At 42.0% G+C, this 25848-nt stretch overlaps 1 protein-coding gene across 6 annotated transcripts in view; it reads right to left on the reverse strand.

The window, feature by feature from the left end:
- The window catches only part of hmcn1 (hemicentin 1), a 701874-nt gene that overhangs the window by 271382 nt on the left and 404644 nt on the right, over positions 1 to 25848 (reverse strand). For all 6 annotated transcript variants that reach the window (XR_013579326.1, XR_013579325.1, XM_078561403.1 and 3 more), the window contains exons 32-39: positions 23379 to 23663; positions 19197 to 19305; positions 17806 to 17975; positions 17055 to 17209; positions 16524 to 16647; positions 6640 to 6741; positions 4844 to 5020; positions 3687 to 3838 (exon numbers count right to left, since the gene is read on the reverse strand). Coding sequence is in view for 4 of the 6 variants with exons in the window: in XM_078561403.1 (XP_078417529.1) it covers positions 3687 to 3838; positions 4844 to 5020; positions 6640 to 6741; positions 16524 to 16647; positions 17055 to 17209; positions 17806 to 17975; positions 19197 to 19305; positions 23379 to 23663 (1274 nt within the window). In the remaining 2 variants the exon portion in view is untranslated. The remainder of the gene's footprint in view (positions 1 to 3686; positions 3839 to 4843; positions 5021 to 6639; positions 6742 to 16523; positions 16648 to 17054; positions 17210 to 17805; positions 17976 to 19196; positions 19306 to 23378; positions 23664 to 25848) is intronic.

Below are 25848 nucleotides of genomic sequence, written 5' to 3' on the forward strand. Positions count from 1 at the left end.
GTGTACTCCCCCCATTTCTGCAACTCAGTTCCCAATCAAAATACTCCAGTCCACTATTGGCCTTCTGAAGGCCTCCTGAGACCTCACTGTGACCTTGCTCACATCCAGGAAGCCGGATGATTTCTCACTTTCTCACAACTAGTGATCTGCAGTGGGTTTCCTACTGGGCAAGTTAATGAGGTTCGGTAACAAAATGACTCAGGTCTTAAGCTGGTATCAATAGACCAGTATGCCAACTTCATGCCCTTCAAGGCAGAAGCCAAAGATCAGCTTCTGTAAGACCTTGACTGTGGAGGACATCACAAGGGTATCATAATTCAACTTATCCTATTCTCACTAAAGCTCCAACACAAACAATTTTCAGAAATCTGGAATGGAAACCCTGATAAATCTATATACTTTCTAGGCCCAGAGATAGTAAGGCCAATTGTAGTGTCCTTAATGGTGCTCATTCAGCACAGACTAGATGTGAACCTGGGACCTCCTGTACCTGTTGTCTAATCAGTATGTAACTAAATCTCCCATTGTAAAATTTTACAGGAACAGTAAAAATAATTATATTCAACAAAATACATAATCCTAGCTATAAAATATTGTATTCATTGATTCTGTCAATTTACTTTCCAATTGTAGCACTTTGATTTTGGGAATTCAGGATTGCATGGAATGGTACATCATAATCACATAATCACACAATGTCACTCCTTTGTATTATAAGGTCATGAGAAAAACACTAGCAGCAAGAACACTGGGGAGAAGACAATTCTTTAAAACAAATAATACCATATCTGCATTGTAATACTCTTTGGCTCAGTAGTCGTTCCTTTTGTCTGTGAGGTGCAAGGTTGTAAGTTAACAATCCACTTCAGGGGCAGAATTTTACAGTCCCGCACTGACGGGTTTGAAGGCAGGGTGCTCATAAAATGCAGCTTATGGCCTTCCTGCTGCCTACTCGCCCGCCCCTGACCCGTCTCCCATTTTACGGAGGGTAGTGGAGGCGTCGTGTAGCCCACTTGCTGGTCCTTAAGTGCCTCATCCCATCCCTGCTTTTTTTGCTGGCGGCAGAGGGAGGCCCACGCCAAGCGGCTAGCTCAGCAGCTTTAGCTGTGCAGACTGGTGTCAGGCAAGGGGGAGGGTATCTCCTCTCAGGGTCCCCTAAGTCCATTGAAAGCACCCTCCCAAAGGTCATACCCCGCCTTTAACCCTTCTTCTCCTGGCCTCTCAAACCCAGCACCCCAACCCACTCACCCAGGCAGGCACCGCCAATATCAATTACCTTTAGATCGGCCTCCATTAGCTCCTCTTTTTCGAGAATCTGCTGTAGTCAGCAGTGACCACCACTTGAACCTGGCGCTGCTGGGACTCACTGGATGGAATCATCCCAGAACTGCAGTAAGTATGGTAGCGGGAATGAAAAAATATGTTTTACACGGCGGCCGCAATGGTGGGTTTTGGCGCCGTATCATCCGCTTCCTGCCTCATTAATTATGCAGCCACAAGAAACATGCCATCTCGCTGGTGGGTGGCCTCTGAATTGCTAGCCACGCTTTTACCTCACTATTTCCTCACTCCAGGTGCCATTTCAAAACTGTAGCCATACACACAGTTCTCAATGCTTGCAGCCCAGGACTGCTCCAGTGAAGACATGGTCCTGAAAGCCAAGAAGAGTTCAGTGACCTGGCAATAGAATACCATTTGGAGGCCCACCGTGATGTCCTCCACCCCTGCTCTGACTGCAGGAGGTTAAGCAATCTCATCACTCCAGCTTGGGAGGCAGTGGCAGTGGTGGTCAGTGCCAATGCTTCACAGAAGAGGTTGGACATCCAGTGCAGGAAGAGGATGAATGATCTCATCCGTGCAGCCAGGGTAAAGCAACCATCTCATCACTCTAAACTCACACTCTCAAGCCCATCGCATATTCACTGACATCTCACTCACTGCCAGCTCAAAGGACATCAACACTCACTCTCTCACACACACCCTCACATCTCCATCTGGCCTCATCTCCTCTGGAGACTGCCTCCTCAGCCCTCAGCATCTTGAGACCACTTGCACAGATCAACATGTGCCCCACACAAACCCTGGGATACCCCTCATCCCCAGTGCAGCCCTCACCCTGCAGCCTCTTCCCTTGCCTTAGGGCCACTTCTCCCCCTTCCCCAAGCAAGGCTCGTCTGGTAGTTAGAGACCTGCCCGTGAGTCCCCCTAAATGTGACGTGGTGCTGTCTGCGAAGCCCGGCACTGATGACCGCGAGTGATGCCTAAAGCAAGGTAGGCAAACAAACCTCAAAGTCCTGAGCGAAGTACAGCTCATCAGGTGCACGTCTCTTATGTACAGTTGTGAAGCATGTCAGCGTGCAATCACGCTGATGTGCTTGGATGATCCAGCCTGGGGGGGGGGTGATTCCGACAAGCAGGGCTTATAATGAGGTGTTAAAAGTATTGAAATGAGGTTCCCGATGTGCAGCGGCGGGAAACACTGCCCGCCATTGACGAGTGGAGCAGATGATCGCAAACTGGTTTCACAATGGTGTAAAACCAATTTTTGATCAACTCACCATATTGTCCACCCACACCGCCAAATACACCTGCTGCCAACGGGAGCGAAACATTCTGTCTGTTTTTACCAGCCATCTGATTAGCCAGCAGCTCTCTAATGTGGGATTTTCTCCTCAGTTGGGGAGTGGAAGTCTCACCCTTAGCTAATTAACGGCTGGGGGGCAGCTAGTATCGGCAGGGATGTCATCTGAAAAATTATGCCCCAGTCATATCATGCCCCAGAACACATCAATCTATGCTCACACTATGGACAGAACTTTCCAGGTGGGCTGACACAGGAATCAGGAAGTTCTACAGTATCAGGTGACTGTAATGCTCTCGTAGGTGTAGGAGTGGCCACAGGCTCTTGACTGGAGGATCAACCCTCCACCTGAGGCCCCTCGTGGCACTTTGTCATTTTTCTCACCATTGAAGAGGGAGGCATTTGTGAGTGCCTTCATTTTGAGGCATCCCCTACATCTCCCTCTTCTCCAGGAGCACTCATCTCTCTAGGTGGGGCTGCTGTCCAAACACTGCTGCTGGCCTTTCTAATGAGCCTCCTGCTTTATTGGTCCACCTGCCATCCTTAATTGGATGGTGAATGCGGAGGCAGTTAATTAGGAGGCCACCTCACATAAAGTTGCCCCGATGGACACACTGAGGCCATGAGGAGTTTCAGGACCCATTTTCAATCCTGACTTTGGAGCCCCATGGAAAATCCAGCCTTATGATGTAGCACCAAGAAAGTGCTACATTTTTGGAGGAGCCGTTTTTGATGAGACATTAAAACAGAGCTATGCCTGCTTATTTATAAAAAATTCCATGAAGCATTTTCAAAGAAAATCAGAGAGTTCTTCAGTGTTCTGGCATGCCTCGACCAATTCCAAAAAACACAAATTAGTTGATCATGCATATTCTTTGCTCTTTAAGTGATCTTGCATTTTGCAAATTGGTTGCCACATCTGCCTGCTAGAGTAATTACATTCAAAAATAATTTATTGGCTGACTAGCACTTTGAGACAGCTTAAGATCATGAAAGGTGCTATAAGAAGAAAAGATTTATCCTTCTTTACAGAGTTGGATGCCATGGTTGACACAATCATAAAAGTTTTAATGTAATGACTAGTATTAAACTGAATTAGCAGTACCTGAACACCATCTGAAAAGCTGGAGACGGGGCTTCCATCTTTCAGCCATGTCAAGTTTGGTACTGGGATGCCCCTGGCCTCACATTCCAGCCTAACAGGGTTATTTACCACCACTGTCACCAGGTCACTGCTGCCAAGGATTGTTGGAGGAACTACAAGGTGAAATGATCAACATAAAAACAAAATTTATACAAAATTTTGAAAGGTAATTTGTTTCATATTATTAAAATATTGTGTATTAGTTGTCTTTGCTGCACATTGGTTGATTCATCCTATTTTTAGTGTCTATCTTTGTTATAGAGTGATTCATTATCCATTTAAGTCTGCCATCAAACTGGCTAAATCTGCCTACTGATGCACTGCAACCTATTTTAGAGCACTTTATATTGTTTAGTTTATCTGTATTGTCAAGCATTGATCTTCCAATAGTATTCCCAAAGTATATCTTCTTGTTGGGGTTTGTGGGACTTTTCTGCTGAATGGTTTCTGTTTGCCTTTATAACACTTCAAAATTTCATTGGAAATAATTTTTACTTAGTGAATAGTGCAGCTTGGTGCTCATCCCTTCTGATTTTATTTCCCATCATAATCACACAAAGTCAAAATTATCCTCATTGTGTATAAAATGCATTGAAATATTTCAAAATAAGGTACTCTGTCACACAGACATTTCAGGTACATATTTTAAGACAGAAAAATTGCATTCTTGATGTGCAGTAAAACTGACTTCACAGAGGGATGCTATTCAGCCCTGAATGTTAATGACATTATCATGATGGTTAACTAGCCCTCTCCTTAATCATCCCATTTCTGATATCCCATTTGTATGTTGAATTCAATGTAAAATGTCCAACTTACAGCATTTTAAAACTCTGCCTATGTGCAAAGGATATATTCAGTGAGCAGTTTTGCAGGCTAATAATTTAAAGTTGGGATTTAAATGTTTACTATTGAAATACAATTTGCCTCTTGCTTCACTGAAGAGCTATTAAAATATGCTCACCATATTACTTATGATATATACGCAAGTTGTAAAAGTTTTAATTCTTTCAATAAGTTTAATACATCTTATACATCATAGTACCTGATGGTGTATTTCCATTAATTATATTAGCACTTGCACTAACTTTATGAATGCACAATGTTGCCTTACTTACCATAAACTTTCACACTGTAGAATAACTCAGCAGAACCTGCCACATTGACAGCTGCACACTTATACATGCCTCTGTCTGCTACCTGAGCATTGGCAATCTGTAGAAGCTGACCCCGATTCAGTATGGAAGCTCCAAAGCTTGTGCTGAGAGGCTGGTTGTCTTTGTACCATGTTATAGCTGGTGTTCAGAAAAATAAAGAAATGCTTAGAATGAGCAGTTATTTTACAACCCAAAATCACTGCAGTTGAGATATTGAATCAAAGTATAGGACAAATTTTCCATTCAGGAGCAGGGCGAGGCTCCAGGGAGCATGTTGGAAGGTAGAGGATGATAAATCCGGTGGGAAGGCAGTAGGGTGGCATGCCCATCACCTTCCTACTGCTGCTGGCATTCTACCAGTGGAGGAGAAGGTGGTGGATGGCCCTCCAGGTCTAGACCAATTGACCAATGCTGTCCAATTCAGTGCCACTTAGGGATTCTTCCCATCACTGTTGGTATCTAACCAGTGGTGGATGGGCACGTCACCATGTGGAGAGATTGCCAGGTATACCCTGGCAGCCCCCTTGTGTAATCGGTGGGGATCCTTTGGATCGGGCACTCTGCGGCCATCGAGGGCAACTCCTGACAGCAAGGGCCACCCCATCAGAAAGAAAACTCCTGCCCTCATGATCAATAGCACCCCCTCACCTCACTGTCTGAATGGCTCCAGTGAGCCCGATTGACTTGGCTCCTTTCTGGGGCCGCCTCTACTGTGATTACTGCTGCCTGGTTACAGTCCAAAAAGTGGCCACCACCCCCGGTGGCATTACTGGGATTGAAGAGCTACCGGCCCTCTGATTGGCCAGCTGTTCTTGGAGGCAGGACCCCATCCCTTAAAACAATGGGAGTCCCAACTGCAGACAGTTAATTGCCTGCTGCATATAAAATGCAGGGCTTCCCGAATCGGTGGAGACAGGGTTGCCCTTGACTTTTCATCCACTGTCAGGTTTCCACCCGTTGTCCACCTGTAAAATTCCAGCAAGATATAAAACTCCTTGTTCCAGTGTAGTTATCTCTGGTAACTTCCTACTAGATGTATATTTTACAAATTTTACATCGAAGGTCCGTAATAGCCAAGATTCCTGGTGATTGGGGCAATCTATTTGTGATGTTCAAGTTCATCAATGGTCTACAATATCAGCTAATCTTCCTGGTCTCTGATTATCTATTTTTCCTTCCAATCTTCAATCTTTCCCCCTTACCCCTCCTCTTCTGAAGGTTATGGTTCATGATGGGGTACATTTCTATGAACAACGACGTCCTCAGTGGCAACTCGTATGTAAGCCAGAACGATCAGTATTGATGGGACCCTTTAACTAAGAATCTACAGTGACTGAGCCTGACCCTGACCCAACCATCACCTGGGACAAAAGCAACTGTTCATTTTGGCTGCGTTTACAGTGCTGGCATACATAGTATCCCACACAAATCATCATCTTTGATGTCTACACATACCCAGCTTGGAATCATCCCTGTTATACAATGAACGATGCCACACTGCATGGTGCTGCTGTAAAGTTCACATTTATTGGCTATGAATTTTTGGCCAGAGAAGGTCCAAAACTAAATTCTGAAAGCCCATCCTTGAAACTACAATACATTTTCCCCGAAAAACAAATATTTAAAAAAAGGCATGAAGTAAAATGTAAATGCATGATCGAATTATATACAATTCATACCATTGACAAGGAAGTAATCAGCTAACAGCTGCAGAGTTATATACTACTGGAGCATGTGTAAGAGCTCCTCAGGCCTACCTGGTATTGGATTTCCTGACGTTTTGCATTTCAGTTCTATTGGATTTCTCACAATCACTGTCTCATTTAGAGTTTGGCCTCCATCTTCAATGCTCGGAGGTTCTACAAAGTCAAATAAAATAGATACTCATGGGTAATGGTTCAGAAAAACCCGCTGCCATATGAGGTGGTTGAAGCATTTATGCATTGAAGGGGAGGCTTGATGCACAACTGAGGGAGAAGTGAATAGAGAGTTTTAGAGGTGGGGAGGTAGGAGGGTTCAGTATGTGTAGTGACTTGATGGAGCAGCAGGTTTGGTGAAGAAAAGGCTAAACTTTATTTAGGAGACAGGTAGAGGTGCTTGCATGCTAGACACGATCTCTCCATTGGAAGCCCTGCCCACAGGATTGCCTGCGCAATATTGGTAGAAACCTCCATAACCGCATCACATGATGAGTGATTGACAGGAGGGAGGGACAATACATCTAGTTACTACACTTCCTCCCCCTTTAAGTTTCTTACATTTACAATAAAAAAAATGTCAGAAAAACCAGCAAACATTTGTACAGTCTCTGGTGATTACAAATCAAGTCTCTGAGGAGCTCGGCAGAGACGGTTAGAGCAGCGTAGCTCTACCTAAGGAGATTCTTAAACAGGATTAACAGGATATGGAGATACATCGTTGGAACAGAGTAGTTCTGTATTTGACAACTCGTTAGATATGTCTGGAATATCAGCTCTAGGGCGATCACACACCTCAGAAGTTGGCAGCGAAATATCAATCACAGGTTGATCTTGCATTGGGATGTTGCTCTAGCTCAAATATGATCTACATGTTTATGCACAATTCTATCTTCAACTTGCACTTGAAAAGATAATGGACCAGTCTCTGGCCCAAAAGGGTCCACTTCCAAAATTACGTATGTACACAGGGCACCTACATGGAATGTACGAGCCTTGTTGTGTAGATCGTGGTTCAATTTTTGATTATTCTGGCTCTGTGTCACCTTCCCCTCTAGATTTGGAAACACCAAGTGTAAACACGTACACAAACGGCGTTTCATCAGTAGCTCTGTCGGTGTCGAGCCCGTAGTAGTATGTGGTGTTGTACGGTAATTTGGGAAAAGTCTGGAAAGCTCCAGAGCACCTCCAGATAACTTCTTCATACCAGCTTTAAAAGTCTGGACAGCTCTTTCTGTGAGACCATTGGCTGAAGGATGCCAGGGAGCAGTCTTTATGTGCTGGATACCATTCAGGTCCGTGACTCTCTGAAATGGCACACTGGTGAAAGCTGTTCCATTATCAGAAACAATAATCTCAAGTACAATCATGTATACTGAAGGAATAACACAGCTTTTCAATAGTTGTGGCTGAAGTTGGTATTTTTACTTCATAGACAACAAGCCATTTTGAATGTGCATCAATGATTAATAGGAACATGGTGCCTAGAAACAGCCCCACATAGTCAAGGGAACAGTGTTTAATCATCTTTTTGATGTCACTGTCTATTCCTGGCCACCAGATATAGCTACTTGCAAGCATCTTCATCTTCGATATGCCTGGGTGTGCACTGTGGAGCTCTGCCAAGAGTGGCTCTCTACCTTGTGATGGAACCATGACTCTTGAACCCCACAGCAAAATTCCACCTTGACAACTCAGTTCAGTGCTTCTGGAATAAAATGCTCTTAAGTCATCAGACACAAGTGTTCTTGGCCATTCTTGTAAAACGAAGTCTTTGACTTTTGACAGTACTGGGTCTCTGTTCATCCAATTATAGATCTGTTTGGTACATACAGGTGATGGATCCAAGAAATTTAACAATAACACTAACTCTTGTGGAACGGGTGTATTGACAAGACTACCCAGTAACGGAAGACAACGAAATGCATTTGCATTGGCTATATGCAAGCCAGGGTAGTACGTGAATGTGAGTACATGTGTGTACATAAGCTGATAGTGTCAAAGCCCAACATTGGATTCTTGCTGGAGCTATAGGCGGAATAGCTTTGCCTTCGCTGAACAAACCTGTCAGCGGCTTATGGTCAGACACAATTGTAAAATGTCGCCCATGTAGGTATTGGTGAAACTTCTTGACACAAAATACAACCGATAATCCTTTTTCCAGCTGAGAGTAGCCTTTTTCAACTTGGGAAAGTGTTCTTGAAATGTAGCCAATGGATCTTTCTGATCTGTCCTCCATTTGATGTGATAGAATGGCTCCTACACCATAAGAAGCATCACACATCAACACTAGCTCTTTAGATGGGTCATAATGTACCAACAAGCATGATGATTGAAGCAGTCTCTTCACTGTTACAAAGGCTTCTTATTGCTGTGAACCTATGACCAGCGGTGGTTCTTCCTCAGCAACAAACGTAGTGGTGCCAGTACAGTGGATAGATTAGGTAAAAAAACAGCTATAGTAATTAATCATACCTAAGAAGGATTTAAGATCTGTCACATTAGAGGGTGATGGTGCATCTTTAATTAGAACTATAGAAAAGTTACAGCACAGGAAACCATTCGGCCCATCTTGTCCATGCCAGCCGGAGGACACCCAGGTGCCCTTTCTAATCCCACCTCCCTGCACCTGGCCCATAGCCCTGCAGCTTACAGCACTTTAGGTGCAGATCCAGGTACATTTTAAAAGAGTTTAGAGTTTCTGCCTCTACCACCAACTTGGGCAGCGAATTCCAGATACCCACTACCCTCTGCGTAAAAAAGTTCTTCCTCATGTTTCCCTTACACCTTCTGCCACTTATCTTAAATCTATGTCCCCTAGTTCTAGAATTTTCCATCAAGGGAAACAATTTTATCCTGTCCACTCTATCTATTCCCCTCATAATTTTGTACACCTCAATCAAGTCACCTCTCAGCCTTCTTTGTTCTAAGGAAAATAACCCCAACCTATCCAATCTCTCCTCATAGCTACATTTTTCTAACTCTGGCAACATTCTTGTAAACCTCCTTTGCACTCTCTCCAGAGCTATTACGTCCTTCCTTTAATGTGGTGACCAGAACTGCACACAATACTTCAGTTGTGGCCTCACCAGTATTTTATTCAATTCCAACATTATATCCTTACATTTATATTCTTTACCTCTGCCAATGAAGGAGGGCATTCCATATGCCTTCTTTACAAACTTGTCTACTTGTACTGCTGCCTTCAGGGACCTATGTACTTGTACGCCAAGATCTCTCACTTCATCTACCCCTCTTGGTATATTCCCATTTATTGTGTCATCCCTAAATGTATGACCACATACTTCTCCATGTTAAAATCCATCTGCCACTTTACCACCTAATCCACCAACCCAACTATATCATTTTGGAGATTATGGCTATCCTCTACACTACTCGGCCAATCTTTGTGTCATCTGCAAATTTCCCAATCGTGTCCCCCACGTTCACGTCCAAATTGTTAATATATAACACAAACAGCAAGGGTCCCAACACCGAGTCCTGTGGAACACCACTTGAGACAACTTTCCATTTGCAAGGGCATCCATCAACCATTACCCTTTGTTTCCTGTTACAAAGCCGACCTTTTATCCAGTTTGCCACATTACCCTGAATCCCATGGGCTTTTACTTTCCTGACCAATCTGCCATGTGAGGCCTTGTCAAATGCCTTGCTAAAATCCATGTACACAAAATCCACTGCACTACCTTCATCAACCCTTCTTGTCACTTCATCAAACAATTCAATCAAATTTGTGAGGTAAGACCTTCCTTTAACAAATCCATGCTGACCATCCCTGACTAGTCCATGCCTTTCCACATGACAGTTAATCCTATCTCTCAGGATTGATTCTATTAATTTGCTCACCACCAATGTAAGACTAACTGGCCTATAATTGTTTGGCAATTCCTTTGATCCCTTTTTAAACAATGGAACTACGTTTGCATTTCTCCAGTCCTCTGGTACCTCCCCTGTATCTAGTGAAGATTGGAAAATCATCCTCAGAGCATCTGCTATCTCCTCCCTGACTTCCTTCAGCAGCCTTGGAAACAATCCATCTGGCCCTGGTGACTTAACAACTTTCAAGGATCTCAACCCTTTGGGTACTTCCTCTCTCTTTATGACTATCCCGTCCAATATCTCGCAGTGTTCCTCCTGGACTACTATATCTATATCCTCCCTTTCCTTTGTAAACACGGAGACAAAATATTCATTTTTGCTTGGATCTTATCTTAAACAGGACACAACTCCATAGTGTCCACTCTGTGACCCAGGTAGGTTACCTCCGATGCTTGAACTGCGCATTTTCTCACTTCAACCACACCCCTGCTTCCATAAATCTTCTCAGCGCTTCCTCAAGGTTGGCTAAGTGTTCAGCTTTGGTCAGTCCAGTGATGAGAATGTCATCTAAGTGCACGACCACAAGTGGGAGTCCCTGCAGGAGACTCTCCATGGTTCACTGAAAAATAACGCATGCTGATGAAACTCCGAAAGGAAATCCGGTGTACTGATAGAGGTCTTTATGGGTATTAATTGTCATGTATTCTCTTGACGTGCTATCCAATTCCAATTGTTGATAGGCATGACTTGTCTAGTTGTGTTTGACTTGCCTCCTGTTAACTTGATGTACAAGTCATTGATTCTAGGAATGGGGTATTTATCTAACCTTGCTGCTTTGTTGACTGTCAATTTGTAGTCACCGCATAGGCGCATAGTCTGGTCTGGCTTGACAACTGGGGCTATGGGTATGGCCCACTGAGAAAACTGGACAGGCTGAATTATTCCCAGGTTTTCCAATCTGCATAACTCTGCATCCACTTTTTATTTTAGTGAATAAGGCACTGGTCTGGCCTTGAAGAAATGTGGCATTGCCTGGGGATTGACGTGTATTTTAGCTTGCATGCCCTTCAATTTTCCCAATTTGTCTTGAAAAACAGTGTCATGTTTCTTGAAGAGCTCTGGAATTCCATCGGACTTCAAATGGAATGTTTCTGACCAGTCAAGTTTTATTTTCTGCAGCTAATCTTCACCCAAAGGACTGGGCCTCTGCCCCTTTATGATTATCTCAGGCAGTTGGGTTGTCTGTTGTTTGTAGCAGACTGGGACAGCAGCAATGCCTTTGATGAATAGATTCTCCAGTGTAAGTTCTCAGCTTGGCGGATGTCCGCTCCGATGCCAGTGGCTGACTCCCTTCATCGAGGTACTTGAAAGTGTGCTCCCCAACACCAGTAGTTGAAGCACCAGTGTCCACCTCTATCTGCAGTTGCTTGCCATTCACTTGCACTTTCACTGTAATGGGCTCAAATTTAACAGCAGTCACATGATAGAGAGTATACATCAATAGTAGCAGCCTCAGCCTTTGCTGTGTCAGTCAGCTGAATCAGATTTGTTTGTTGTTTTGCTGTTTGCCTATCCTTTGTTCAGCACTGCCTAACCAGGTGTCCTTTCCTGTGGCAATAATTACATTTTGCCTTTTTGAATCTACAATCTGCTCCATGATTTCCTCCAAATCTGTAGCAAATGTGTACCTTATTAGCTGACATGTGACCATTAGGCTTCCTAAGTCTTTGTGTAATGGGCATAGAATCGCGTATAAAATCTGCTGTTTTGTTTTTCATGCCACACTCAGTGGCAGGTTCCTGCCCAACATGGAGTATGGCGCCATTATCCACACGCTGCAAAGCCTGCGAGTCTTTCGCGGCACTTTCCATAGTGAGAGAAAGTTCCAGGGCACACTTGAAATCGATGTCAGATTCGACTAGCAAGCAGCACTGTATGGCATTGTCCTTGACTCCGCATACAAGTCTGTCCCACAGTATATCATTCAAGGCATCCCAAACTCATGGTATTCGGTCAAAGGTAACAATGGATCTACCAGGGCATGAACTCTCAAATTAAACTTGAAACACTGCATGATCACAGACAGTTGGGGCTGAAAGTGCAATTTCACGAGTTCCACTAACTCACTGTAGGACTTAGAACTGGGCGCGTTCAGGGAAATCAGGGTTCGAATCAGGTTATACGTTTTGCTGCCACGTGCACTCAGCAGGATAGCTTTACGTTTTTCTTCAGCAGTAATCTCATTTGGAACAAAATATAAACTGAGCCGCTCGACATACTGACTCCAATCTTCAATGTTAGCATCGTATGAATTGATTCTTCTAAACAGTGGCATGGCTGATAAATATTGTTCAACTTCATTTTACTCACACCAACCAAGGCGAACTGCGCAGCAGAAGTTGGTTTTATCCTTGTCACTAAATGTAATAACTTGATGGAGCAGCAGGTTAGGTGAAGAAAAGGCTAAACTTTATTTCGGAGGCATGTAGAGCTGCTTGCACACTAGACGGGATCTCTCAATCAGAAGCCCCACCCACAGGATTGCCTGCGCAATAAGCTTATTGGTCGAAGCCCTCGTAATCGCATCACATGATGAGTGATTGACAGGAGGAAGGGACAATACATCTAGTTACAATGGTATGCAAAGAAATAATTAGAGTGAGATGAAACTGTTGTGGATTTTAACACCAACCTAGACCAGTTGGGCTGAATGGCCTGATTCTAGGTCATAATTCCTATGTTGTTCTGTATAAAGATATTAAATTTCCTGGTAAATTTTCCTTGAAAAGAATACACAAAGGTAATGTTCTTCACAGTCAATTTTCTTTTTAATGGAATTACTAAAAATTTCAAGTCTGCTTAGATATTTTCTGGGGTTCAGTGGTGCTGGGCACTCCTATAAGTGATCTCTGCATCCTGTGTTCAGGCATGTGTCCATATTGCCTAATTTGACATATAATATCGTTAATATGAGAGTACCCCTTGTGATCTGAACTAGATATCAGGCCAAATTTGCTGGTGAATTTGCAACGAGTTTAATGTGCATGCTACTATTGGAATGCAAAATAAGTGATTTGTAGCAAGCAAGGCACTGTCAGTATGGTGCATTTCCAGTACTTTGCGGCACCAACAGTTTGGGCTGAAGAGTGAGGAAAAAATCCAATACAAGGTGTGAGATGCCCCAATCCAGCAAATTCTGGGCCTCAAGCATGTTTCTCCAAAGTGTCTGCAGGTGAATTAAAGACAAGGCCAGTTACAAATTGTTAAGCTGCTTCACTTTACAGATTACAAGTGAATGTGCAAAATATTTTTATAGCCAAAACTCAAATTACTTCATTTAGTTTTAAACCCACCCTTCCCACCCCTCCCCCATGAATATAAAACTAAACCATGCATTCATGTCTTAGATAGAGAACGAACTATATTTTATTTTAGTTCATTTTAGCATTGGAACAAAGCAAAGCTTACAGAGTAGGTACTAATCATAATAAACTGCCTAAGTCTTTCTTGCCTTCCTTTCAGCAAACCATTGCAAATACTCCCATATCTGCATCTTTCTTCTCCCCAGCTTCTAGACAGGCAATTAGCAGTTGGCCTCTGACCCTCTCCCCGTGAACATGGAGTGGTCAGTAGGGCTGCCACTTAAACCAACTGCTGACCTGTACCCCACAGTGGAAAGTCCCTAGAGGTCTTCTGCTCTTTTTGAAATTAGTAGGACCATCTTGACTTATTGAGCCCAAGATGAGTAGAAAACTCATTAAAGCAGCTTTAACCCTGCCTGGTAGAAGCCAGGCGCATGGCCAGTTAAAACTGTCTGGTAGACAGCCCACTGTTCTAATTTAACGTGCTCTTCAAAGCAGACAGAACGTCTGCACATCTGAAGCTGGTAGAGTTCTTCTTCAGACATGCAGATTGGGGTCTGATGATCTCACCGAGCAATGACAGTTATTTTAATTAAGCCATTGTGGCTTTGCTTTCATGTGAAAACAAAGGGAAGTGGAACTGGGCCAATAGGATGGCCAATCTGATACATGTTTAAGTGTCCCTCCAGGGCCCTCAAGATCCTAGACCTTTCCAAAATCCCCTTCCCACAACTTACCCAGGTACCTTTCAAAATTACACTCCTGAACACCAGCCAGCTGCTGCTTCCCTCTTCTTCCCTGTCAGTTTTGTGCAGGTAGCTGACTGACAGTATGCAGGTGAATCCCAGGAGTTAAAATTGCCTAGGCCTCACACTGCTGGTGGAGTTTGCCACTTGCTCAACCCCCATATGACCGATTCCCTCTTCAGTTAAAGTCTAGTTAATTGTTTCAGTTTGAAATGGACTAGCAACTTTTCACAAACTGCTCTGTTAAGCTTTAACACATATACCCATTTGCTGGCTCCTGACTTAATTTTAGTCCTTTAACAGCTGGACTTAACTTTGATTAACATTTTTAACATGAAGTGAACGAAGATCCTTCCCATGGGAAATTATCAAAAATCCCAAAATATGATGAGGATTATATGTATATCATAACATATGTTGCTTGAGGCCATTTGTCAGTAAATAAATTGTCACACTTAACAAATACAATTTAATCTACTATCTACTACTTCTACTATCCCTCATCCCATTACCTGCCAAAGTTTCTTGAGACAAAACCTTGCACCAGATGTCAACTTATTGCACAAATTTTTCTGTGATTTGTATTTTATTTACTTCTTGGCAACTGCACAATATATTGTTCATTCTGTTATTTCTGTTACACAATTCTTTATTCCTCTACCTAATGTATTGTAACGTATTTCTAACTAAATTTTACTTACATTTGATTATACATCAACTTCCATTAAACAACAACACCTTACATTTATAGAGTGTTTTCAATGCAATAACATGTTTCAAGGCGCTTCATAGGAATATTATTAAACACTGAACCACATAATAGGACAGGTGACCAAAAGCTTGATAAAAAGGTAGGTTTTAAGGAGTTCCTTAAAGGAGAGAGGCAGAGGCCCAGGCAGCAGAAAGCATAGCTGTCAACAGTGGAGTGATTAAAATTGAGAATACGCAAGAAGCCAGGATTACGAACATACATACATACGAATTAGGAGCAGGAGTAGGCCACTTGGCCCCTCGAGCCTGCTCTGCCATTCAATAAGATCATGGCTGACCTGATTGTAACCTCAGCCCCACATTCCTGCCTACCCCCGATAACCTTTTGCCCCATTGTTAATCAAGAATCAATTTAGCTCTGTATTAAAAATATTCAAAGAGTCTGCTTCCACTGCCTTTTGAGGAAGAGAGTTCCAAAGACTCATGACCCTCTGAGAGAAAAAATTTCTCCTCATCTCTGCCTTAAATGAGCGACACCTTAAGTGATCCCTGGTTCTAGATTTTCCCACAAGAGGAAACATTCTCTCCACATCCACCCTGTCAAGGCCCCTCGGATTCATGGGTGGGATGAGGTTTCCAACAGCAAATAAAAATTAAGTAAAACTTTTAAAATTTCATTCATTACATGTCCCTGCTCATGTGACAGAGTCACATGAGAGGACATGTTTTCAACAGCGGTAATGTTTTTATTTTTGTGCTTTTAAATCTTCAGCCCCCTGAGCCAGCAGTGTGCCTCGTGGAGATTTCATTGCGCGCACGTCCGCACTTGCCCTCCTCCCGCTCCCACCCCAACAGTGATCAGTGCTGCAGCACGCGTTTCACACTAGCTGGCTGTTAATCGGTCAGCCAGCATGAAATTGATGCCGGGGCTTGATTGCAGGTGGCGGTCGGCTTCGCGACTGCTCCCGGGTGCGCCCGCCTGACAAGGTAAAAATCCTGGCCCAGGTGTCCTTCACTTCATGGCAACCAAGCCAACAGCATGGGAAGGCGGACAACCGGGTAAAATCACTTGACTGCTCTCAGTTGGAGAGGAGTTTTAACATTGGTGGGATGGGGAGGGAAGGGGGTGGTGAGATTTTAAAAGGGGGGGGTGGAAATATGTAGCAAATTAAAAATGTTATGCATACAGTGATTAAAATCGTATTTTCGCAAATAGAATTATTTTTAAATTGTAGAGAAGCAAAATAAATAGTGTTGGTGTTTATTGTCATCGCATAATCCTTACCATGTACATTGAGTCTAATGTGCTGCTGTGCTTCTCCAGCTGCGTTTGTTGCTACGCAGGAATACCTGCCTGAATCCTCCAGCAAGGCACTCACAATCTGCAGCATGCGACCTGCAGACTCCAACTACAAAGACAAACAGTGATATACTGAAACGTTATGAATGATTTGGAACTATGCTTTGTTCTCCCTCTGCTGAGGTACAGTTGCCAATGAAACATTCTTAACACATGATTCTAGACATCAGTTAAAATACTTTAACATATTTAAAGTTACACCTCCAGAGGCATACAAAGGGATTTAGACACAGGTAAGAGACTAGGAATACACTCTATAAATGCAGCCTGCCAAGAATATGCCAACCTCAATCCCATGAGCCTACTGAGGTCAAGCACCTCCCATGATCCTAGGCCTCAGGTGGCAGTTATTCACAGTCACATGGTCTCCACTCCTGTAATGTGGCCCGACTGCCCTGAAGGTTCAAAACATTTATTTTCCTGAACTAAGTGTGCAGCATATTGCAGTGAACATACCTTAATGTTTCCTCTTTCTGTGTTTACTGGCCGTCCATCTTTGAGCCAGGTAATGGCAGGGTTTGGAATACCGTTGGCTACACACTGTAGGGTTACTGTTTTACGAACCACCACTGATCTTTCAGAAGGTCCTGTTGATCTAATTGTTGGTGAGACTGCGTTGATGTGAAAAAAATATTAAATTTATATCGAAATATTAATTAACTTTTGTCTACTAATTCCTGGCAGAAAACTGACACACAGTACAAATTATTCTCACAGAAGACCTGATCATGACAGATAAATAGTCACAAGAAATAAAGGGAAAAAAAACTGGGGCATTGTAATGAAAGGAATTACCTTGTAGATTATTTCTTTAATGAGAGAAAACCAACTAATAAGCATTAAGAAATCATGAAAGCAACATGGCTTTTGATCTTAGTTTATTAAGGAGGATGTAGTTCATAAAATGCAGACTCAGGCTCATCCAGACAGCAGATTGCGCACTGTGGCTGAGTCACCTGTTACAGCACCCAGCAGAGGTTGGGTAGTTAATCCTTGAAAAGGAGGAAAGGATCAGAAGGGTTTCTATCTCAAGTTGCATCTTAGCTTCATTCCTTCACATTATCAATTGAAAAGTGCAACACTGCAGAGGTCAAGGAGAGTCAATTATGCATTGCCTCTAATGATATCAGCATAAAGTACATTAAAATAAAACTTAAGAAATGAATAAAAGCATTGCAACAATCTGTTCTAGATATGCAAGAGTTACCCTGTACTATGACGTTGAATTCTCGCTGCTGATTGCCTGCTTCATTTGTAGCTACACATTGATATCTGCCTGCGTCAGAGACTTGAGCTTGGGAGATGATTAACTTATGGCCATTGGCTGAAATTTGAACGCCGGCCATGCTTTTAATAGGTTGGCCGTCCTTCATCCATCTAAAATAAAATAATATAATTTTAAAAGATTTAAGTAACAATATAATTCCAGCTGTTTATTGTCAGTGCATTTAATAATGATGAATCACCTTTAAAACCTTAATCTAGGAAAATGTGTAACTCATTTTTAAAAAAATTGTTACCTGCATTTGAATTTTGAGTACAGATTTTCATCAGCATTTAATTTCTGCAAATATAAGGACATAAGAAATAGGAGCAGGAGTAAGCCATATGGCCTTTTATGGCCTGCTCAGCCATTCAATAAGAGCATGGTCAAACTTCTACATTAACTCCACTTATCCACCCTATCCCATATTCCATGATTTCCTTAGTGATTAAAAATCAATCAATCTCGGGTTTGAACATACTCATTAACTGAGCATCTACAGCCCTCTGGGTTAGAGGATTCCAAAGTATAAACTGGGCGGCTTATTTTCAATGCACAGCCTGTTATAAAATGGAACCAGGAAATTTTTTTAGTCTAAAATATCCTCAAAATGTTGTCCCTTTAAAAAAAAGTTATACCTCCAGAGGCATACAGAGGGATTTAGACACAGGTAAGAGACTAGGATTACACTCTATAAGTGCAGCCTGCCAAGAATATGCCAACCTCAATCTCATGAGCCTACTGAGGTCAAGCACCTCCCATGATCCTAGGCCTCAGGTGGCAGTTATTCACAGTCACATGGTCTCCACTCCTGTAATGGGGCCCGACTGCCCTGAAGGCTCAAAACATTTATTTTCCTGAACTAAGTAAAAGTTTCTGGTATTCCTTTAGAACCGTTCTGTCTAATGGGGCAGCCCTGCAAGCCCAAACACTCAGCTTCCACGTGCTAAGCATTTATTTGGTGAATCCTTGGAAAATTAGCAGAATGTCACTTCTGTATAATTTACGCAGCATATAAATGTCCCTGCCTGTTTCAGTGTTTTAGTGTACTGTGTAGATGAGGAGGAGACCCAGCCTTACAGGTCTTTACAACTTCTCCCTTTCCTATTTTCCTGGGAGCTAATGCAAGTAAGTTACTACCCGGAGGATCATCAGTTTCAGTAAGTCCTTCAACCACTATCCCTATTGATGTCAATTGTACCCAGTAGAAATGGAGGTAACACAACATTATTGCTGCTTGATTTTCTAATGACGAGACTCCATCTTTATGGTTTTTAGCATCACCACTGGTATTGGTTTATTCTGCGATACAAACATTTGCAATAAAGTCTCACATGATGTTTGGAGGGGGAGTTCCTGCTGCATCACACTTGAGTTCCAGTGGATTATGGAGAAGTACTGTGGTGTCTGTGGCTTCACCACTCCCCTCTATGATTGGTGGCACTGTACAAATACAGAAAAAAATAATCTGAGAGTTTTGGTGCATCCAAGTTACATGCACAGTGCAGTGCAAAATAAACAGTCAGCTATCTCCCACACATTTTTGGAGTACTATCTTCATTCAATTGAGTGCAGCAGAATACTGCACATAGTTCTTTGTTCAAGCTGAAATTCGATCTGTAAACTCTAGAAGCAAACAAACATCACCATCCATTTAACCTCTGCTAAAATTATGTATTTATTATCCTTTTTAAAATGTTGATATTTGAATACAAAGAATGGTCTCTGTTATTGTTATCTAAACCAGATTATAAAGGAGAATTGGAAAGCAGTTTAAAAACAGAACACATTTCTCTTTTCAAAATATGCCTTGAATAATAAGAAAGAATCTGATTTGGTCAAATGTTTGCACCAATTTGCTACAGTAGTCCTCAAAGGGTGAGAAAAAGAAAAACTTTTCACAAAACAGAAATGACAGTAACAAAGGCTTTAGTGTTGTTCCAAGAACTGAAAGGAATCCTATTGTACACTCATGTCCTACTTGGGACGTGTGCATGGAGTTCAACTCAACATTCATTTAAATCATGGAATGTCGTAAATACTTGTAACAATAAGAGAAACAAGGAAAAATAAGTGTGGCAAAGATTGAGATGACAACTTTTTCTTTTGATTCATATCATAATATTATCAACCATGTTATAGAGTTGATTTTCCAGGCAACTTTTCTTGGTGGAAACATTGAACTTTATTTACAAGACAGCAGCAGCAACTACATTTGCGCATCTAACTCTATAACTAAAGAAGAACTCTCTCCTAGAGGTTCCCAGCACTACAAACTGATTGATTTACACATGTCATGTGATCTAACAACATAGGATTGTTCTTAAAGCTACAGTCCTACATTTATCAAAACTCATTTCTCCCCCTTTAACTTTTCTGTACATTTTGTATTTAGAAGGATATTTATCTCATGACATTACAATATTTACACAGGTCATGAAATTACAAATTCAGGCTTTCAGGCGGTTTCCTGATCTGTGTGGAACTTCGTAGCTCCATGATTTCCAATTCTTTTGCAGGAACTACATTCTCTGGGGCTGCACTAACATCAGGTACCTCATTAGGCACAGGCAGTTCAGTGTCTTCCACTCTGACAGAAGCATCAGGCATGTCTGTCCTTGGTTGAGAAGCTTCAACAGGAACTACAAGTTCAGCAATGGTTACAGGCGGATCATCATTTTTTTGAGGTATCTCCCTTCTTCTTAAATAATCCACATGCTTACGGGTGATCCGGCCCTCCACTTCCACCTGGTATGACAATGGCCCAGTCACAGAGCTTACTTTACCAGGTAACCACCTCGGTCCTCCATCGAAGTTCCTCACATATACTGCTCCCCCAACAGTAAATTGTTTCTCACGACTATGCAAATCATGAGTCGCTTTTTGGTTGCCTTGACTTTTCTCCACTACCTCCTCCAAACTGGGAAGTATCAGGCTTAGCCTTGTTCAAAGACAAAGCGTCAGTAATTCGGCAGGTGTTGCAACTAGTAATTTTAGTTTAGTTTCCAATGATTCACCTCTTAACTTTTTCATTCCCACCTTTTATTTTCTTTTCGGAACCTTCTTCCTTTTTATCTTCTGCTTTCTACCACAGAGTTTAGTCTCGTCATTCATTTTGACTTCACTGTCAGCCAATCTTCTCTCAGGTGAAATCTCAACTTGTCTTAGTTCGGTAGTTGAGCTACCCGTGACTTCATTATCTACTCGCATCTTGGAAAGTTCTATGACTTTTCATTTCAAAGCCTCTTTAGCTTCATTCAGCTGGTTCTTCAGCTCTCCTGTCTCCTTCTTGTATCTGTTGACTTCCTCCTCGAATCTTAAACATTGCAGCAACTTCTTTGCCAACTGGTTCTTCAGCTTGTTCAGAGTGATGTTATATTCTTCCTGTTTCTCTTCGTAATTTTACAGAGGTACAAACTTTGACCTGAGGGATCCTTGTAATGTGTGAAGGTCTTTCAACAAGTTTTCCTTTTCTTTGTGAAGCTCACTGGTTTCATCTTGAACTCTGTCATTCAGTAGAATCTCCTTGAGTTTCTTCTGCTGTTCTTCCATGTCGTTGTTTAAGACAGTCTTCATTTCGTCAGGTTGCTGAATGGCTACAAATTCCTTTTTCATCCTGTTGCAGTCCTTGGACTCTCCAGGCTCTTTCTGAAGCACCTTGCCTTGTTCCTTTTCCAAAACAGGAACTCTTCCTGCTTCCTTTTGAAATCTCACTGACCAATCAAGGTTAATTTCCCTCAATCAATTTCGACCTAGAGAGCTTGGTCCTCTGCCTTCTAATACCATCACTGGTAGCTGTGCTGTTTGGTGTTTATAATAAACAGGTACACTGGTAATACTTTTTACCTGAATTTCTTCACCTGTTTACATTTTCGACTTGGCAGGTGTTTATTCCAAATTTAATTGTTGAGCACCTTTATTTAGGTAGGTGAAAGTGCATTCTCCTATTACAGTGGTAGAAGCACTCGTGTCTATTTCCATTTTTAAGGGTTTACCATTCATTTCCACTGTGACAATAATTGGCTCTGTCTTCCCAACTTTCATGTTGAATGAGGAATAAATGTCAGAATTGGTTGTTTCTGGCTCTTTTACACTATATACTTCATTGGACTTTGTTGCCTGGAATCCTGTTCTAATCTCACTTTGCAACATTTCAATATGTGTCCACTTCTGTGACAAAAATAATACACTATCTTTTTAAATTTCCAATCATTAGGAGTATGATTCTTTCCACATTGATAAAAATTAGTTTTCGATTTTGCTGCTAAGCTGTTTCTTCTCAACTTTCAGTTAGTGGGGGCTGTTTCCTGCTTCACGGTGGAGTCCCAGCTTTTCGCGTCACTTCCAGCTGACTGTTCCTGCCCAACTAGGAAACGCTGCCATTTTGTGCCCTTGAATCATTTGTGAATCCCTTAAAGCACTTTCCATTGCAAGCGCTATTTCTAATGCTTTTTTAAAATAAAGATCCACTTCAACCAGCAATCTTCGCTGAATAGCATCCGCCTGAAAGCCACATACCAAATGATTCTTGAGCATATCATTCAGGGTTTCACTGAAATCACAATATTCCGTTAGTTGTTTTAATTTCACCACGTAGGTAGCAATGGTCTCTCCTGGGGCTCTATTCTGTGAATTGAACCTGAACCTCTGCATTGTGACCGAAGGCTTGGGTTGGAAATGTCCCTTAATGAGGTCTACTAATTCACTGAAAGTCTTGAATATAGGGCGCTGGGTGCCATCAAGCTTTGAATGAAACTGCAGGTTTTGCTCCCATGAATACTCAGGAGGATCGCTCTCCTCTTTTCCTCCCTCGTGATTTTGTTGGCTTGGAAGTAGAATGCAAGACGTTCTATATATTGAGACCAGTCATCTGTGGCTGGCTCAAAGGGATCGATTCTGCCAAACTGTGGCATCTCGGATGAGTATATCTTCCTTTCTTTTTAATTATCTAGATACTCACAATCACTGGGCGAGAGACAAAACCGAACCTGATTTATCCTCATCGCCAGTTTGTTATAGAGTTGATTTTCCAGGCAACTTTTCATGATGGAAACATTGAACTTCATTTACAAGAAGCAGCAGTAACTACATATGTGCATCTAACTCTATAGCTAAAGAAGAACTCTCTCCTAGAGGTTCCCTGTGCTACAAACTGATTGGTTTACACAAATCATGTGATCTTACAACACAGGATTGTTCTTAAAGCTACAGTCCTATGTTTATCAAAACTATAACTACTACAGCACTTTTGAAGCATTTTAACTGGGTAAAGAACATATCAAAACATCTTATGTACCAGACTGACTGAGTGTAATTATAACATTCCAATAAAATTATTCATTTTCAAGAGGTCAAAGTTTCCAGCAGTGATGAGTCAGATATTTACAGTAAGTGGCAAGGTTACTTTCATGCTCACAGTAGTGTTTGATCCCTATCTTTGACTTCTTCTGAGTGTGGCATTTCTATTGGAAGTGTGGTGCTGCACAGTTAAACCATAAATGTTTTAAATTCCTTACCCAAAACATCAACGGTATACTTTATTTTGCTTTCTCCGGCAATACTGCTAGCCACGCACATGTATCCGCCTGCATTAGATACAGCTGCATTGAGGATCTCTAACTTTCTGCCTCCCTGAAGGATACGGGTATTATCACTAGCTTTCACAGGTACCCCATCCTTCAACCAGGTGAGAACAGGAGGGGGATAGCCAGAAGCTTCACATTCCAGAACCACCGAGCTACTGGCAGTGACCTTCTTATGCTGAGGACTATCGGGACTTCCTTCTTCAATGTTAGGAGGAACTAGAAAATAAAAAAAAATCAGAATAAACATGCCACTAGTATATTTAAAAGATTACACTCTTATTAGAGATATTGGGCTGGATTTTCACAGAGTCGGGAAGACTCTGCGGACCCTTAAAAATAGCAGGCAGGCCCCGGATGCAGAAGTCCCATCCCATTTCCAATACATCCAGTTTTTTCCAGCAGGGGGAGCAGGGTGGGGCTTGACTCAAAGGTGGGAAATCCAAACTCAGCAGTGCCATTTGAACTTAGTGCTAAACAGGCCCCATTTTGGCTAGTCCAAAGGCCTTAACCCGCATTGTGGGTGTCACAAATTTATGCAGTAGATGTAAATGATCTTGAAGGGCAGATAAGGTCTATCTAAGTTTCATGATCTGAATTTTGTTTAAATCCCCTGCTCTTTAAACATGAAAAAACAGGCTGAAGCTGTCAATGAGAGTTAGAAAAAGCTCCCTGCTGGACTGCTTTGATTGACAGGCCATCTGGTGTAGGTTAGAAAAAAACATTACCATCTGATTGTACAGTTTCAGTGGAGTATTTTGTTAACATTTCCCCAAGGGCTATTATTATGTTATTATGAATGCTTGACTGAGTTTCAAAAGCTACTATTACCTCAGCAGGGTGTTCTGAGTTCAGAGTTGATTGACAGTTTAAAGAGACTATTAAAGGATTTGATGCAGGGTCTGAATAGAAGTCTGTTTTTCATAAGGGACTAACCATTTGAGGAGATTTAAAAGCTTTGAATGGCTTTCATGAATGAGTGTTTTTTTCACTATAAAGCATGTAGGAGCGAGAGTTATAGTAGATTGTTAGTATTTTTTCATTTCCACATGAGTCCTGAGGTCTGCCCATGTTGGATACTGGGTGAGTGGCTGTAGAGGTGGCATTGGAGATATGAGGGCGCATTGGGGGTGGGTTGGTGCATGGGTTGGCATGGGGATATGAGGGGCCATGGGTGGGGGTGAGGGGCTGAGAGGGGTGAGTGCTAGAGAGCCTAATAGCTTCCAAAACAATTGGGACAAAGTCCCACGGAACCAAGTTGGGCCTACGAACCAGCCTGCCTCAGCGCTCGCCTGCCCAGTGGCTGCCGAGGACCTGCTTCTGGGGTTGGCAGGCTGGACTTGATCCCACTTCCGCCTCCCCAGAGTGAAAATTGGGTCTAACAAGGCCCTTTAAACTGCAGCAGATCTGTTGAGTTGGGAAACTTTCCAATTCAAGCTACCCATCTTGGTAGCAAAAATTCAGCCCATTGTGTTAGTTCCCTAATGGCTTAGATCAAAATCATGGTTTTGAACTCTAACTCATACCCAAGTGGTTGAAAAAGCTGATATTAGCTGGAATGTTACAACTAGCCTTAGTGCTTCTAGATTATGGAGAGGGGTAAAGATCAGCCATAATTCCTTTTTCTGATAGTTCACTTTCCAGAAACAATCTTAAGAAGAATTGAGGGTTCTCTTTATGCCTTTGCAAATATTCATTCCTTATTATCAATAAAAAGATTAATTGGTCATTCATCTGATTCACTTAATGAAAATTGCCAAATACCAACTGCATTTCAAAATATTTAATTGAGTATGAGGTACTCTGGAACATCCTGAAAGAGTGAACTTGCTTTTGTATGGCACCTTTCATGCTGTCATTGATTTCAATGCTTTACAGCCAACAAAGTACTTTTTAATTGCAGTTATTGTTGTTCTGTAGGCAAATACAGCAGCCAATTTGAATATGAGATCTCAAAAATAGCAATGAGATGAATGGCCATTTAATCTCTTTCTGATTTTGCTGAGGATGAGAAAGGTGCTATATAGTTGAAAATTCTGTCTGTCCTACATGAACATGACAATCCTAGGCTCTGGTGGATTTCGGGAGTGAATAACCTGCTGCTGCTCATAGGTTCAAACATAAAGAATAGTTACTTGGTTGAGATATTATATGGTAGGCAGCACATATGGAACCATATTCCACTATGAGTCACCATCTTTAGGAAAGAAAGGAAGAAAAATGGGGGAATAGAAAAAAAGCATTGAGCAATAATATTCAAAACTATGAAATTCACTTAAATGTGACAAATGTCCTTTAAATTTATTCATACTTCTAATTTATTGCAATTGAGCATTTTAATTATCTTGAACAATAAATTTATAAGTAAACTGATGTACTTGTCATGGTCTAAACCTCAATTCTT

The sequence above is a fragment of the Cetorhinus maximus genome, chromosome 17 (genome assembly GCF_964194155.1).
Source record: "Cetorhinus maximus chromosome 17, sCetMax3.hap1.1, whole genome shotgun sequence".
Taxonomy (NCBI): domain Eukaryota; kingdom Metazoa; phylum Chordata; class Chondrichthyes; order Lamniformes; family Cetorhinidae; genus Cetorhinus; species Cetorhinus maximus.